This window comes from Acanthochromis polyacanthus, chromosome 4 (assembly GCF_021347895.1).
Source record: "Acanthochromis polyacanthus isolate Apoly-LR-REF ecotype Palm Island chromosome 4, KAUST_Apoly_ChrSc, whole genome shotgun sequence".
NCBI classification, from domain to species: Eukaryota; Metazoa; Chordata; class Actinopteri; family Pomacentridae; genus Acanthochromis; species Acanthochromis polyacanthus.
The window spans coordinates 37,118,262-37,136,096 of NC_067116.1; the positions used below are offsets into that span (position 1 = coordinate 37,118,262).

Here is a 17,835-nt window from a genome sequence, read left to right on the forward strand (position 1 = left end):
TTCAACACTTCTGTGTTAGTTATCTTGTCTCTCCATGAGATGTTCATTCTGGCTCAAAGGTTGAGGTTAACTGATGATTTGAAGTTGTCCCTAGATGTGAACATGAGTGTACTTGTTTGTTTCTATATGTAGCCCTGTGATGGACTGGCGACCTGTCCAGGGTGTCCTCTGACTTTCCCCCAAGTCAGCTGGGATAGCCTCCAGCCCCACCACCCCACAACCCTAAAGCACAATCAGTGGTAAATAGATAATGGATGGATGGATAGATTTCTGTGTTTTCCCTCTTTTATTTATTCATTCTTTTTTGGCAGGGAAGCCTTTTGATGCCCGAAAACTGATCAACAATGCTGTGTCCAACATCATCTGCTGTTTGGTGTTTGGGCATCGATTCGAGTACACTGACAAGCAGTACCAGGCTATTCTTCAAGGGTTTTATGAGTCAGCGCGCTTACAGGGAAGCATGTTTGTCCAGGTGAGCTTCCAGTATCCAGTAATCATACTGACATTAGGTTTTACTCAGAACAAAGAAGTAAAATGTGCATTTTAAGAGCAATATTGTAAAAGGATTCCTCCACAAATGTAAAACAACCTATTACATGTAAAAATCTGCATTCAAAATCCTCTGTAAGTGAAAGTAACCAATATTATCAGTAACAAGTACTTAGAGTATCTGACAAACAGACCTTTATCCACTGAAAGATGATTAACGAAACAGATCTCTCTTGTCGGATAGATAATTGGATAACTATTGCTCTGCAGGTTTACAACACAGTACCCTGGCTGATGAAGTGGCTGCCTGGACCTCATCAGAAGTTATTCAGTTTGTTAAAAGAGATAATTGCCTTTGTAGAAACCGAAATCAAAGAACACAGAGAAACCCTCAATCCCTCATCACCAAGAGACTACATCGACTCCTTCCTCATAGAAATGGGAGACGTGAGTGTTTCTGTGTCTTTCTTTTGAGTTTGTGCGTCACAGATGAATTATATGACAATATATAATTCCTTCTTGTGTCTCTTGTGCAGAAGGAGGACAAAGAAGCTGGTTTTGATCTCAAAAATTTATGTACTTGCACTCTTGATCTGTTTGGTGCTGGAACTGAAACTACTGCCTCTACGTTACGCTGGGGGCTGCTGTACATGATCCTTCACCCTGACATACAGAGTGAGTATATCTGTAATATTTGCCATGGCTACATTTGTATAAGCATCTTGCTATGACTTCACATTGTCAGACGTCTCTCACAGGTCAGTCCTGTATTTTCAGTCCATAGACTGATATTTTTTTCCTGCTTTAACGTTCTGCAGAGAGAGTCCAGGCTGAGATAGATGCTGTGATTGGTTCATCCAGACAGCCCTCCATGACAGACAGAGAAAACATGCCCTATACTGATGCAGTCATCCATGAAATACAGAGAAATGGCAACATCGTCCCGCTCAATGTAGGCCACATGACGATCAGGGACACCACACTGGATAAGTACACAATCCCGAAGGTAAACAATCCGCAACAATCCGTAACACTTAAACATGAAAAAACAATAAATTACTGCAGAATCAATAAAGAACAAATCAGGAATGACCTGTACTTCTGTCGTAACTTCTTATCCTTATCTATATAATAGATAAATATAGGTTAGCTAAGATGATTTAAACCCTGAGTAGTGCAAAATATTATGTACTCAGCCGTTATTAATTACTCCAACTTGCTCTTTTTGTTTTCTCCTTAAGGCATGTGAAACATAGTCACTCTGTAGACTGGCATTTCTTTCTGATTATTACACTATTACCTACTGTTTTCTAACTGTTTTCAGTTATTTTGCTTCACGTCAGATTCACATTAGTAGTAACATTGTTGTAATTTTCTGTAACATTAGAAATGCAGATACCTCCAAAGTAATTAAGCCTTTTAACAGTATTATTTCCTCAGGGCACCATGATAATACCGTCTCTGCACTCGGTCCTGTACGATGAGTCGATGTGGGAAACTCCACACTCCTTCAACCCTCAGCACTTTCTGGACCAGGATGGTAAATTTAGGAAGAGAGAGACTTTCCTTCCTTTTTCTGCAGGTGAGTAATCCTATAATGTGGTGTTCTACCCAAAGGCCCTATGAGCTACTACATGGCATGAGTTGTTTCTATGGGTAACCACTCATTGAGGTATTCAGTGTGTATTTTTAGTTATAGACTGTGTGCAAACATCTGCTGATGTTCTCTGGACACAGCATCAATGATGTTCCTGGAATCTCCTGGCGTTTCCGGTCTTACACTCGTCACCAGTTGACCCAACTTGGGTTGATGTATTTAGGGACCATCAGCTGTTCTCCTGGTCCACCAACATCTGCCAGTCTCTTGAAGAGGTCAGGATACCCTTAGATATTCTTTTGGTGGCTTTTAGGTCATCCTCAGCTCTGACAAAGGTAATGGTTGGATACTTGGCACCATTTTACCCGCTCCGTTCCTGTGCTGATAGCCTTCATGATGGCCATCATGAATCGATTACACCTTGAATGGTACCACTCCTCCAAGTGCCTTTGTACATCAGTTGAGGATGTGTTCCAAAGTTGCTCACTTGGAAGAAAGTGAATGCTGGCAACTTTGTTTTGCCCAGTGTGTAGAAATGATGGACTTAGAAGCATATCATGCACATCCTGGATTGGAAATCTATGTGGTGGAGCTCAGCTTAACTACATTTTCTCATCTTGTCCAAACTCCTTGTTGTTTCATTCCCACCAAATGGCAGGTTCTCGTCTCCTTCACTGCTGCTCTCACTCCTCGACTGGGCAACCCCTTTCCTTCACTCTGGTGGTTTCATTCAGGGTGTTGGAAGGGATCCATGCCCACCACCCTCTTTAGTACAGCCTCGCTTCTGCTGCCTGAACAGCTTCTTCTGTCCTCCATCCCCTGCCAGTCCTCATTTGGTTCCCTGATTTAGTCACCTTTGGACCACTTGAGTCCCCACTGTTCCACCTCTATGGCTTTTGTTACCTTGAATTCTTCCTCCAAGGATTTCAGAGGTAGCTGCACTTTCTTGTGATGTCCATACAGTGCAGTGCTGGTCAGACTATTTGGCAGCCACAGCCATCTCTTCAGGTGGTTGGTGACCCTCCTCTCAGGGTCTGACGTACCCATTTAGGTTGCTACCATGACATGCACCAGTGTCTCCAACGTTCTCAGGATGGAGGGAAAACTGTCCCAGCAATTGAACTAGACAGGGTTGGCAATAACGGCAGCAAAGTTTCAGACCCTTTCACCTGAATCTTCTTTCGTTAACATGCACATCAGCTGGGCCAAGTAAGTGCATTCATTCTCTCCTGCTTTCTTGTACTGGGCCTTCAAGTCTTTAACATCCAGCCTGATGTTGTGGATCCTCGCCGCTTATTCGTTCTTTGGTTAAGTTACCCTAAAGATTCCTGTCAGCTTCTCCTGTTGCCGTTGTCTCCAGAATTTGGTTGATGTGTTTGTCAAACTGCTCCCTCAATGACATAACGTTAGCTGTTGTCTGCCTCCCCTCAGACCTGATGTTTGAGGGATTAGCTTGCAGCACTCGGAGGTTCTGGGCATTTTGGGGTGACTTTGGACATGGACCATTCCACATCACACCAGATTGGACACCTGTGGGTTGTGCTGGATCTGGTCACACCAGATATTTCATCCTCACTTGGTGGTTCTTCAAGCCATGCTTATAAATCGGATGAGCATGGTTAAATCTCACTTTTCCCTTTCACTGTGTTACATTAAGTTACATTACCTTTGTATTCTCTTCACATATGTTAATAAGTTAATGAGTTACCTGTTCTAAAAATGTACTAGACAAAAAAATCCAACGACACAACACTTGTCTTTTTTTTAGAATGCACAAAGCCATTTCAAGAACTGTATTGTGTTTAATATATTAAAATATATAAACATGCAAATGATGTGAATGAAACTCATCTTCTGAATTGTGTATTTTCAGGTAAGCGGGTGTGTATTGGGGAACAGCTGGCCAGGATGGAGTTATTCCTCTTTTTCACCTCCCTCCTTCAGAGATTTTCATTCTCCGCACCTGCTGGAGAGAAGCCCAGTCTGGAGTACACCTTTGGAGGCATTCGCTCACCCAACCCGTACCGCCTTTGTGCCACACCACGATAAACCACAACTCACAATAAATCACCGTGTTCCACTACATTTGTCTTTTAATGCATCAAGAATGTCTGCTGTATATTTTTAATTGTCTGTGGTGTGAGTAAAATATCGTTGGACAATAATTTCAATCAGCAGACCTTTTCAATATATAAATACAGACCATTTACCAATAAACCATTATATATTGTTTAAGGAATCTACTACACTTATGAAAAAACATTCACGTACAATTGTAAAGTCCATGTATATCGTGGCAGTCTTGAGTCCAATCACTCCTACTGTAGAACTATTAATTTGTTGGGATGGAAATACTGAAATGGGTCATAAAATAATCATACATCTGTAACATGTCATTTGAAAGTATCGTAAGCCTTTATACCTTTTCAATAAACAATCACACATTATTGAAATAATCTACTGTATTCAAACATGCAAAAAAAAATCCTGTGACTCTTCCCGTTCTTAACAATAATCACCAGGAACAATCATTTCCGCAACAAATTTGATATGTTTGTGAATCAATAAACTGAGATAAACTCATGCTTCTTATGCAGACTGCTGTGTGGTAAAGTTCATAGTGCTGACTCCGTGTAAGGTGTGGCAGTTCAGACAATGCAAAGACTGTCAGTGCTGATGATTAATTTGAGAATTTAGGACACCTGCTGTTGTCAGAAACTTCATTTGGACATAATGTGGATACTTCAGTTGGGTTCAGTGAAGTCTAAAGTTAGTCAGACAGAAAATATGAGCAAAGGTTGTACGAATTGTGGTCAAATTACATTTTTGCACTGAATTTTAGCACTTCACATACATGCAATAATATTTGTATGTAGGAAAAAGTCTCATACATGGAAGTATAATTATATGTAGCAAAAACGTGTAGCCTGTGGCCACACCACATAATTGTAGAAACTACACTTTGTGATTAAAATTGCACTCGTTTATCAAGGGCACCACTAAGGTATTTAACCTAGGTCACCTAAGTGACCTTTATCAAGAATATTTCAGGTTCAATAATCATTAATTAATCAAATCTACTTGTATTGATCCATCTTATTGTCAAACGTCATAACCTCTGATTTCATTGACCCCAAACAAAGAAATACACGGTAGAACCCACACAAACCTACACACAAACGTTTATTAACTAATACTACAAACAGGCAATAAACAACAATGACGAAACAACAGACAGGGAATAAATGAATGAACAAATACAGATAAACTAATTAACTGTGATTGTCATTGGAAGCAGATGGTGGAAAGGTGATGAATATAGAATCTCTCTGGAAATGGAAAACCAATTGTAATTTGTAAATTCACTCTTTTAGCAGAAGGAAAATGGTACGTGCATAGCCTTTGTAGGAGGCCGCTGCAGGATGACACTTTGGCATGTTTGCACTGCAAATGTGTGAAAAGTTAAAACAGTCAAAACTCACAGATACAATTAAAATATTCGTGCTGTTGTATTGTTAAAGTTCTTCAATCTTGTTGTAAACTGTATAATGACAAAAAGAAGATTTAAAAATTTGCTCTGTTTCCTCACTCTTCTCTGGGGAAACACTGAAGCTGCATGCACATCTTGTAAAACTGTCAGTGTCCCGTCACTTCCTCCATTGTTTTGAGATCAGCTCCAGTGAATATATTATCACAGTCCAGAGCAGCCAGCTAGTAAAGTGCACCGAATCACAAAGAGCCTGAAAACCTTCTTTTTTTAAAGCCCTCTGTAAAACCACCATTTAGTTTGATTCTGCTGCCAGAACTGTAGTGAGTCTGCCAGTATCTGGGTGAAGAGTTGAGAGTCGAAAACAGTCCAAACAATGTTATATAACACTGCTGGCAACTTCTGACTAGTGAAGTGGAAAACAAGTGGGGAACTTGTTCTCTTCCTGCTGCCTCCTGAATGTTGGATTGTGCATTGCATTATTTTATGATATTAGAGACTGAGCTACTCAGCAGTACATAAAAATGAGAAATCATACTTAATTTATTTCAAAAAGCCCTCTGAAAAAACATAGTTCAGTTTGATTCTGCTAACAGGACTGTAGTGTGTCTGCCAGTATCTGGGTGAAGAGTTGAGAGTCGAAAACAGTCCAAACAATGTTATATAACACTGCTGGCAACTTCTGACTAGTGAAGTGGAAAACAAGTGGGGAACTTGTTCTCTTCCTGCTGCCTCCTGAATGTTGGATTGTGCATTGCATTAATTTATGATATTATAGACTGAGCTACTCAGCAGTACATAAAAATGAGAAATCATGCTTAATTTATTTCAAAAAGCCCTCTGAAAAAACACAGTTCAGTTTGATTCTGCTAACAGGACTGCAGTGTGTCTGCCAGTATCTGGGTGAAGAGTTGAGAGTCGAAAACAGTCCAAACAATGTTATGGTCTTCTGGTAGCAGATGCCTTCCTTATAGAAATGTGTTTATTTTGTGTTTGTTATCACAGGCATAGGAAGTATAGCAGTGAGTGAGTCAGATAGGCATAGGGAGTATAGCTCAGTGGGTAGAGTGGCTGGCTGGCACCTGGGAGGCCGGGGTTCGATTCCAGGTGTGAGTGAGTGAGATAGGCATAGGGAGTATAGCAGTGAGTCAGTGAGATAGACATAGGGAATATTACTCAGTGGGTAGAGTGACTGGTTGGCACCCAGGAGACCAGGGTTAGTTTCAAGTTGTGAGTGAGATAGGGAGTATAGCTCAGTGGGTGAGTGAGATAGCCATAGGGAGTATAGCGCAATGGGTAGAGGGGTTGGCCGGCACCCGGGAGGTTGGGGTTCAATTCCAGGTGTGAGTGAGATATGCATAGGGAGTATAGGAGTGAGTGAGTGAGACAGGCATAGGGAGGATAGCTCAGTGGGTAGAGTGGCTGGCTGGCACCCGGGAGGCCGGGGTTCGATTCCAGTTGTGAGTGAGATAGGCATAGGGAGTATAGGAGTGAGTGAGATGAGTATAGGAGTGAGTGAGATAGGCACAGGGAGTATAGCTTAGTGAGTGACATAGGAATAGGGAGTATAGCTCAGTGGGTAGAGTGGCTGGCTTGCACCTGGGTGTGAGTGAGTGAGATAGGGAGTATAGGAGTGAGTATCATTAGTGAGTATCATTTTTGCCATTCCAAAATACTATGCCAATTGATTCCTACTTTTTTTTTTTCATGTGTTAATGATAGAAGGAGGACAAATGCTGGATGCTGGTTTTGATCTTGTGTTACTCCGCTCTGGACCTGTTTGGTGCTGGGACTGAAACTGCTGGCACTACTTTACGCTGGGGGTTTCTGTACATGATCAACTATCCTGACATACAAGGTATGCATATGAATAGCCTGATACATCATGTTTTTGGTTTGTTTATTTCCTGTTTGCATTATGAAATCTCCCTTCCTCTTGTGTGTTCATACTCCCTTTGTCTGTTTCCCTGCTCTTTAGATTGCCCTCATTCGTTTCACCTGTATCTTGTGAGTCACCTGTGTCCTGCCTCTTCACTTAGTTCTCAGTATATAAATAGTCTTTCCTTTCCATGGTCTCGTGCCATTTCATTCTTGTCCTCCTTGTGTTTCCATGCTTATGCTCCATAAAGTACCTCAGATATGAGGGTTATCACATCCTGCTTAACTTTCACTAAAATTTCTTTTGTTGTTTTCATCTGTCTTTCATGTCTAGTTTTGGGTCTTTACCTTACCGGTCCTTACAGAAACTAACTGGCCAGAATAGAGCCAGCAGACACCCTGCTGCACAACAAACTTTTTGATTTGATTAATACATTTATTTGCCTTTATGGGCTGGGAAGGAATGCCCTTTGAAAGAGTTACATTAGTTGATTCCTAGATTTTTTTTTTTTTTTACATACTCCTGCTTCTCAGCCCTTTCCAGCATACAAGCTTTTTCCTGCTTTCATTTTGTGCAGAGAGAGTCCAGGCTGAGATAGATGCTGTGGTTGGTTCATCCAGACAGCCCTCCATGTCTGACAGAGAAAACTTACCCTATACTAATGCGGTCATCCATGAAATACAGAGATATGGCAACGTCGTCCCGTTCAATGTGGGCCGAATTGCAAGCAGGGACACCACACTGGATAAGTACACAATCCCAAAGGTGCGCAATCCACAGGTAACACTTAAACACATAAATGTCATAAACTGCCAAAGAACGATTGAGGAATAATCAGAAACAACCTGAATGTCAATGCGTTGCTTTCAAATAGTTCTATAACTTCAAATATCAGATTATATATTAGATAATTATACATTTCTAAAGAACCAACTGGAGATACTGTATTAGTGAATCATTAGGTGCAGATAAGTTCATAATTGTCTATGAAGTGATTGAGTTTTGTCTCTAAAGTGAGGAATAGTACAAAACATTAACTGATCATTCATTGCTTCATTCATTATTCACACAGGAGTTATAGTTTTTGTCCCCTTAAATAAAGAGAAACATCACTTTTTTTTTCAAACAGTAGAAATGCACAGAGTTTGCACCAATCTTATTTAGAAATATACTGGTATTATAAAGTGGTGTGATGATTTTCTTAACTGTTTCAAAGGTCATGAATGAATGATTTGCTTATCTAAATTACATATTATGATATCTAAAATAATTTTACAAAGCAAATTTGCTCACCCTTTAGCCTCTGTTATGCTTTCAGGGTACAGCGATAATACCGTTCCTGCACTCGGTCCTCAATGATGAGTCGATGTGGGAAACTCCACACTCCTTCAACCCTCAGCACTTTCTGGACCAGGACGGTAAATTTAGGAAGAGAGAAGCCTTCCTCCCTTTTTCTGCAGGTCAGTCAGTGGTTATATTATTGGAACGTGGTGATTTAGCCAAGGCTATGAAACAGGCCACATGTCACATTTTCTTTTCATTGTGTTCAATTAACTTACATTACCGTCTAAACTCTATTCGTACATGTTAGTATGTTGATGAGTGAACTGTACTGAAAATGTACAAAAATACATTGTGGATGTCTATATTTTTTCTACTGTTTCTGTTTTCTTTAAGATGTGCTACTGATTTACTTTATAATTGTGAAAATCAGGTGTGTAATTGAGTATCTGACTGCTGTTTTTTATTCTGTTCGAAAAAGTTAATTAAAAAATTATATTAAAAAAAAGAAAATGTACAAAATAAAAATATTTCACTTGTGCAAAACCTTATTTTTCTTTTTTTAAATGTGCAATTTAATTCCAAGTACTTCATTATGTTTATAATAACAAATTATAAATATACCAATTGTGTCAATTCAACTGTTGTGTGTTCTCAGGTAAGCGGGTGTGTATTGGAGAACAGCTGGCCAGGATGGAGTTATTCCTCTTTTTCACCTCCCTCCTTCAGAGGTTTTCATTCTCTGGAGAGAAGCGCAGTCTGGAGTATAACATGGGAGGCTTTCGCATACCCAAACCTTACCGCCTCTGTGCCACACCACGATAAACCACTAAACACAATAAATCATTGTTCCACTACATTTGCCTTGTAATGCATCAATAATTTCTGCTAAATATCTTCCTTTATGTATGCTGTGAGTAAGCCATCACTTGGATGATGACTTATACCATCACTATACCTTTTCAGTGAACCTTTACGCATTATTGAAGTAATCTACTGTACTGAAACATGCAATAATATCATGTGAATATTAATTTCATTTATTTCTCATGCTGATGACAAGTTAATACTGCAGTTTTAGACTAAGTTGTGGGAGGTGAATCAGTGCAGTCAGCCCCAGTGCTGTTGATTAATTTGATTTAATTTGTATGGTAGCTGCTGTTATCAGCAATTCAGTTTGGGCATAAACTGGGTGCTTCAGTCAGGTTCTGTGGAGTCAGAAGTTTGTACAACAGAAAATATGAATAAAATTAGAAAGGTTTTCCAAATGCTTTGTGGTGAAAATGGATTTTGCACCAACTTTTAGCACTTCACATATAATACAGTTTTTTTTAAATAAATTAAACCATTACATATTAATTTGAGGAAATGTCATTATGAAAATAAGCAGTCCTCAAACTTGAGATGTCTTTCATCTGATGATCATACATGCTGTCTAGTTTCTGGTCCTGTCAAACTTAAAGTTACAGATGGAAAATAATAAGCCAAAGAAATTCACAAAAACTAGGGCACCATTAGGAGGTGAAGGTTGTGCATATCTGTACAAATTGACAGAATATGCATCCAGCTTGATGCCACACATAGTCCCAAATCTCACATGATACATTTCCTTTGTATAAAGTCACTATATTAGTGTCTTGCCAGGTGTTCATCTGTGTACATTCAGCATGCTTCTGATCCTCTGCATCCACATTTAAAGGTGGTGAATGCTTGCATGTATTCAAAGGAAATGCACCATTCTTGACCCCACACATAGCCTGATATCTGACGTACTATATTCCCTTGAATCAAGTCACTATAATAGTGTCTTGACATTCATCTATGAGCATTCAGCATGCTGCTGATTCTATGCATTCAGATGAAAAGATTGTGCTGCTTGCTTAAAGTCAAAGGAAATGCAACACATTTGCTGCTACACATGAGCTAATTTCATCAAACTGCATTTAATTTCAAGGTGACTCTGCTCATCTGCTCCCTTTGAGAGCACATGTGTGGAGGTTTGTGATCTCATGGACTGTCTGTGTCAAACTTGTCCAGATTGTTGCAGAGCATCACTTGGGTAGAATCACTGCCAAACACAAACGTATGTCATTCTGAAATAAATGGTCAAATTTGACTAAGTATCCTGTCTGAAATACAGACAACACTTTCTGGCTTTATGGCATTCAGTCTTTATCTGGCAACGTGCAGGTCACCTTTGTCTTTGTTTTTTTTTTATGAAGTAAGAGATTACAGAGCACAGTGAGACTAATATGAGTGGGCGACACTTTGACCGATAATGACTTTCAGATAAGGACATGAACTCAGCATTTTGCAAAGAAATGGATGGCCAAAAGCTTGAAAGGAAGCAGTGGTGTAGGGGTGCATCTGAAGCTTTTTTTTTTTTTGTATATTTAACGAACCAAAGCCAAGAACAAATCAATTTTATTTATTTTTCGATTAGAGATTTACAGAGAGGTACGACCAATGACAGCTTTAATAACTGGACAGCTGATACCTAAAACGCACACACAGTGCTTTTACTGTAGTTAAAGTTGAGCCTAATCACCTCCATGATTATGAATCAAATGCTAAAGTTCAACTGTTTGTGTGTCAGATGATCACAGTGTCATATAAATCTAAAAAAATGCCATTGTATCCACCTGAAAAACATTTCAGAGTAAACAACTGAAGTAATGTGGAGCCAGTGCATGCTCTAATGTAAATAAAACACATTATTGTACATGTTAATGATTATGCCATTAAATGAATTTGACAACCATCAAATACAAGGTTGCAGAACAAGTGATAGATACTGTCAGTGCACACATATTAAGTTCCTGTATTCGTACACTGTTGTTTTAAACACCGGTTGTGTTTTTCAGTGAAATCACCAAACTCCAAAAAAGCTTAGGAGGTGAGGAAGTAATGTATGCAGGGAATAATCTGAAAACACTTCTGTGGTTGTAGCATGGGTGTACAAATCAAGTCATCATTATTTATACAGCAAATTTAAAACAACAGATGTTGAGCTGGGCTTGTTGTTGGCAGGGAATCTTAACAGAGATGACAATCTTGTTTATTATTTTCATTAACAGTGAGACGTAAAATGTTCATAGCTTGTATTAAGCAAAGCATTTCGTAGTCGCAGGTCAGATATGTGATCATCCTTTTATTGATTTACTGAAGATGATTGGTTTTTAATATGTTCCACGTGAAGCTGACACTCACTGATGCTTATGTTTGGTTGGGATGACATCAGCGAGGCACAGCCAGCACTCTGAACTCTTTGGGAGTATATGTAAATCCATTGATGCCCTCCAGACTGGGCATTTCTCCAGGAACAGGAGAGAAGGTGAAGCGCTGGAGGAGAGACGTGAAGAAAAGGAACAGCTCCATTCTGGCCAGACGTTCCCCGACACACACACGTTTACCTGACAGGGAAACATCAGAAACATTTGTCCTGTTAACATCAGAGCTGGTGCACTTTGATTGCATCTTGCAGAAAAACTTGTAAATGCTTCTTTTTTTATGTCAACTATAATAACTGTAAATAAGACCTGCTGAAAATGGTAAGAAGGCATCTCTTCGGAGGAACTGGCCCTTTGAATCCAAGAAATGCTCAGGATTGAAGATATCAGGAGTCACCCACTCATTCTTATCCATCAGCACAGACCCAAGGATTGTATGAATAGCTGTGCCCTGGAAAAGGAATCACTAGATGTATTCGATATCATAAATCATTTCCAACATTTTGTCAGCAGGCTCTGGATAGGGCCTCCTTCTCCCTCACTGTGTTTCCTTTCTAGGTGTGCCTGGTTTGGAGGCTGCAGCAGCAGGTGTTCCAGATTCCCTATCAACAATCAGCAGGAGCACAAGCAGGTGGACCCTTCCAATCAGCATCCTTCTACACAGCAATATAACCGGACCTCTCTCATCACTTTGATTGTTGAATGAACCTTGTCAGTATACAACTCACTCCGTTCAGCCAAACTGCTTCAGAAACCTTTGTAAACTCTGTTTTCTGTTTCTCCTAGTTGGCTTGCCGCCTGCTCGTGCGCCTCCCCTTCTGGACCACCTGTTCCAACCCGTTCGCTTGGATTCGCCACTCTCCATTCCAGACCTCAAGTTTCCCCCCATCCAGATTGTCCCTCAGCTCACCTACCTCTCCCACAGGCTCACCTGTCACTGCAGTATCATTCAGCCAGCTTCAAACATCAGCCTCCGTCAAGCCTTCCTCACAGCATTCTCCTAACTCAGCTGTGTGCCGGGTCCGAGCAGGTTCAGCTAATAGCTTTTGTTTTTGACTGTTTGCACCTTTTCGTGTATTTGTACTTTATTAGGTGTAAGCTTTGCTATCGTTTATGCATTAGTTTGGTAGATTAATTCTCAGGCTGTCTGCTCGTTTCTCTTGTGTAAATGTAGCCGCTTATGTAAATTTGTTTTTTCAACCTGACTTTGATTATGGATGTAGTTTCTGGCTGGCCTTAGTTATTTAGTGAAGCCACCGTTGGTGCATCTATTTCTGTATGCCAGCAGGAGCTCCGCTCTTCCTCTCGGTTTTGTAGAGTTATAGCTCTTAGCAATTCTGATTTTCATTCTATGTATAGTTACTCCTTGAATAGGTGTCTGGCCTACTTATGTATTTTTGCTTTGCATCCCTGCCCAGGTGATGCATGCAGTGGGTTCGTCTCCTGCATTAGTTGTTCCCTCGGTTTTGAACTCCCTCCTCTGGAGGCGATATTGTGCTTGTTCTCTTCTTCGTTCTGGTCATTTGCTTCCGGTAGGGTATTCCGGTTCTGTATTGTAAACACATTCTCTGTGAATTAACGGTTTAATTTGCACCTATCTATCTCCTTCTACTTCCTGCATCTGAGCCTCATAGAATTCATAACACATTTACAGCTTTATTTGTCCCTGGGCAAGTCTGGACAGAAAACACAGCTTGAGATTTATCAGTGGGTGTCTTGTCAACAGTCCCTTACCTTGGGAATGACGTATTCTCCCAGAGTAGTGTCTTTACTGGCCATTTTGGGTATACCCATGGGAATAATATTTCCCAACCTTTGGCTCTCATGGATGACGGCATCAGTGTAGGGTAGGTTGGGTCTGTCGGCCAGTGTGGGCTGACGAGACTGTCCAATCACTCTGTCTATCTCTGCCTGGACTTTTTCTGAAAAAGGAAACGCACTCGATGGTATTTGAGGTTCACCTCATCTACAGTCTTCACCGGTATACGGCACTGCTTGATGTGGTTAATACAATACCAACCCTGTATCTCTGGGTAGTGCATCATGTATATGAGGCCCCAGCGTAAAGTGTTGGCAGTTGTTTCTGTTCCAGCCTCTATCAGGTCGAGCGTACAAACCAGAAGCGTGTCACTGTTAAAGCCAGCTTGAGGATCCTCTTTTTTCTAAATTCAATGAAATTATTGTTATTTTGAGACTTGCTGTGTTGTTATTAGCTACTTTACACATTAATGAGTTGGTAGGGGTTGGCATGCAATAATGTTTGTGGATGGTATGTGTCATGGGGACATTCACATGAAAGAAGGTTTTTCTAAAGTACTGAGGAGAGCATTGCTTTGTAACAAGCTGATCGATGAAATTCTGTTATCAGTTTTATCCAGTTTACCTGGAAGTAGTTGTAATGCTATGACCCATCAATCTGTAAATTAATGTTACATTTAAGTCCTTGTCAAGGAGTTAACACATTGCTGTTCTTCTTTGGAAAATTACTCAAGCTCTGTCATGTTATATAGGGATTGAGAGTAAATTGCCCTGTTCAAGTCCAGTCACAAATTCTTAATTGATTTGAGGGCTAGGCTCTGACTCAGCCGGTTCAGAACATTCACTTTATCTTTATATTGTTTCTGTGCAGCTTTGGGGCTGTATACTTCATATCACTGTTTTGCTGAAAAACAAATCTTCCAAGTTGCAGTTTTCTTGCAGACTGCATCAGGCTATCAGCCAGGATTTCTCTATACTTTGCTGCATTCATTTTACTCTACAGAATTGAGCTTCTCAAGGCCTTCTGCCAAGCTTCATGGTGGGGTTGATGTGTTTGTGGTGATATGCAGAATTTGGTGTCCACCAAAAATAGCATCTAGCCTGATGGCCTAAAAGGTTCAGTTGTGGTCTCCTCAGAACAAAGAACCTTCTTCCAGTTGACTTCAGTGTCTCCAGGATGCTTTTTGGTGAACTCTAGTTGAGAAATAATATGAGCTTTTCTCAACAGCTACTCTCTCACCACTCTCCCCAAAAACTTTGACTGGTGAAGAATTCACGACATTTGATGCACATGGCAGAAAGGGGCTTGAATGTAACAGACATTTACCTATTTGTAAAAGTCCTACACTCTAGCCTTGATTTTCTTTTTCCACTTGTGTTTTACAAACTATGACATGCCAGAATGTCTTTCTATCTGGGGGAAAAATGCTTACCATACGCATAAAGAAATGGATCCTCATTTTCACACAGATGACGGACTTTGTATTTTGTCCTTCAACACTACGACCTGGAGTGCATCATAAACTGATCTGTTCATGTAATAGACAGCTTGAATATAACAACTATTTTTGTTCTTCTGGGCAGCTGCCTATTGTATGAAGACAAACTGAAAAGACATACCCTTTAGCAGGATTCCTGAGCTTTACTGAAAATGTGCAAACATGTTACCTTCTCCATCTCTGCCAGGTACACATCGATATAATCACGAGGGTCATTGGGGTTCCACTCTTCTTGGTGTTTTTCTATTTCCTTTCTTAAGAAATTCATGATCACCTTGTAGTTGGCATGGACTGTCTGGTGAGGTCCTGGCAGATACTTCATCAAGCCAGGGAATGCATCATACAGCTGTTAATGGGACAAAATCTTAGATCTGTAGCAGACCAACGATATGTGTCTCTGGAAATCAGAGCATAATGGCTTAAACGGGAATTACCTGCGCTGGGCCAGCGAGTGCAATGGTGTCATTGTCCAATTCCAGAAACCTGCGAAAGCTTTCATCACTGTATTCAAAGCGATGTCCAAAGACCACAGAGGAGATGATGTTACTCACTGCATTTGTTAAGGTGTAGTGGGGGTTGAATGGTCTTCCTGTAAATGCGTTGAATTCAGTTCAATTCATTATAAATGATATGAGAAAAAATCACTCCTCTGCACTTGCATGTGAATCCCTATAATCTGCTTGCCTTGCTCATCTTTGAAGGCCTCACAGAGGAAGTTACTCTCCACTTCAATGTATTTCTCCAGTGACTTCTGGCCGTCTCCGAAGTATCGCAGGTGAGCGTTGGCAAACTTCCTCTGCTGCCGCCACACGTATCCATTGCTCAGAGCTATGCCTGTTAGAATGTTAGATTGAATTTTTAATGCAGAAATCGATGTGGGTCATTCCTACTATTCGGTGCCATTTGAGTCCCCATGACAGAGTATTGCATATTTTTGGTAAAAATGTCCTAATACTAATTTTCAAAAGCCTGGCTTATATGGTTAACAGTTCTCTACCATAATATACAATATGTATGCAGGAATATTTCAATTTTAAACAATTACCCTTATTTTTGGATAAGTAGGCCAAATTTCCATGTCCCAAATCATGTTTGCTCAATCAGAAATACATATAAAAGTAATAGTAATAAAATAAACCCAACACTTTTCACTATTGTTGCACAGCTTCGTTTATAATCTACCTCCCCAAATGTTGTTTTTTGTTATTTATACATTTTTACTGCTTAAAATATTAAAAAATATGTTGTGTCCCTGAGTCAACTGTCCACCCTGTTACTTTGATACAAAGATCTCTGCACACACCCCCCCCCCCCCCCCCCCCCCCCCAATATATCATCTAGTCACTTGATACAGGAAGTAGCTTACACTTTTGGTGGGAAAATCAAACTAATGGAAGCAAAGTAAGTACCTCTCTTTAAACAAACTTTTTTAAGTGTTTTAGAATGCTTGACTGACGTGGTAAAGCATAAGATGTCCACCCTGTTACCCTGTTTTATAGCAGAAAATTATATTTTTTGGTAATTTCAAAAATATGGTTAATAAATATGTTAAAAATCTTCCTTGGTTGTCACTAAGTGCTATCTTGTTTTTCATCACATTAGCAGTAAGGGACAGCTTTAGCATTAAATGTCCCCCCTGTTACCGTTTTGTAGAGTAACAGGGTGGACACACAGTAACACGGTGGACATAACAGAGGTGGATAAACATCTTTCTTCAGCATATGTTGTCTTCTATTATTATTTTTGGTTATAAATTGATTATTTTATTTTTAGTTATTGAATGAATTTCCTATTTTAAATTATTGAATGAATTTCTAATTGTTAATGAATTATATTGTTCAGTGAATTCGTATGTAAAGCTGATGCTAATGAAATTTTTGATGTTTTTCATATGACTAGTTAATATTTTATTTACTTGTTGGAAGTATTTTTTTAAAATAATTTTAATGTTCATGTAAAGGTTAAATAAATTTACTTTTTTAAATAAAATTTTGTTCACAAATATTAGGTCCATTCTGTGACGTCTTGTCCACCCTGTTACTTGTCTGTCCACCCTGTTACCTTATTTTTTGATGAGAATTAGATAAAAAGTCTGAAATATTTAGCATGTCTTTGTGTTTACTTGCAGTAGATTAGATTCCATTGAAATTATCTTAAAATTGAAAAGAAATGTGTTCAAATTGTGTTGTGCCTTACAATAGAGCACATTTTTTGTACATATACTTCTTTGTTAATATTTCTCAAAATAGATATTTCAAGGGTAAATTAAGGGACATTTTAGCTCTTACTAAATGTAATTATTATAGCTAGAGTGGTTTGGAAACATAGTGTAATAGATGTGAGAATGTCCCGTAACAGGGTGGATATTTGCTGTCTGTCACATGCAAAGAATTTGGTAAAAATATTAGATTATTGATATCCTGAGCTGGACCAATATAGTTTTCTTATAGTTTAAGTAATCCTTCAGATAAAAGACGAAAAAATTGGAAATTTTAACATTTTTTTAATAGATTAAACAAGGCCGAAATGGCACCAAATAGTAGGAATGACCCATGTGCACGAATGTTTATGCATGCATTTTTTTATCCTCTGACTTTACATATTTTATAATATCA

At 39.5% G+C, this 17,835-nt stretch overlaps 2 protein-coding genes across 13 annotated transcripts in view; one reads left to right on the forward strand and one right to left on the reverse strand.

Annotated features, from left to right (window-relative positions):
- The window catches only part of LOC110964951 (cytochrome P450 2J2-like), a 228,538-nt gene that overhangs the window by 209,200 nt on the left and 1,503 nt on the right, over positions 1-17,835 (reverse strand). Inside the window, exons 3-9 of one of the 2 annotated variants that reach the window (XM_022213819.2) lie at positions 15,905-16,054; positions 15,655-15,809; positions 15,390-15,566; positions 13,984-14,125; positions 13,698-13,885; positions 12,273-12,414; positions 11,865-12,146 (exon numbers count right to left, since the gene is read on the reverse strand). In XM_022213819.2, the coding sequence (XP_022069511.1) occupies positions 11,971-12,146; positions 12,273-12,414; positions 13,698-13,885; positions 13,984-14,125; positions 15,390-15,566; positions 15,655-15,809; positions 15,905-16,054 (1,130 nt within the window). In that variant the 3' untranslated portion in view covers positions 11,865-11,970. Of the gene's footprint in view, positions 1-11,864; positions 12,147-12,272; positions 12,415-13,697; positions 13,886-13,983; positions 14,126-15,389; positions 15,567-15,654; positions 15,810-15,904; positions 16,055-17,835 lie in introns of those variants that run through there. The other variant, XM_051947143.1, reaches the window with a different exon arrangement.
- LOC110947120 (cytochrome P450 2J4-like) overlaps positions 1-17,835 on the forward strand; it is a 74,655-nt gene that overhangs the window by 3,552 nt on the left and 53,268 nt on the right. For 3 of the 11 annotated variants that reach the window (XM_051947119.1, XM_051947118.1, XM_051947113.1), the window contains exons 4-6: positions 312-472; positions 760-936; positions 1,026-1,164. The exons of 1 other annotated variant lie outside the window; for it this stretch is intronic. In XM_051947119.1, coding sequence (XP_051803079.1) covers positions 312-472; positions 760-936; positions 1,026-1,164 — 477 coding nt within the window. Of the gene's footprint in view, positions 1-311; positions 473-759; positions 937-1,025; positions 1,165-1,307; positions 1,496-1,929; positions 2,072-3,959; positions 4,670-8,029; positions 8,218-8,770; positions 8,913-9,391; positions 9,768-17,835 lie in introns of those variants that run through there. 7 more of the 11 variants (XM_051947111.1, XM_051947105.1, XM_051947122.1 and 4 more) reach the window with 6 other exon arrangements.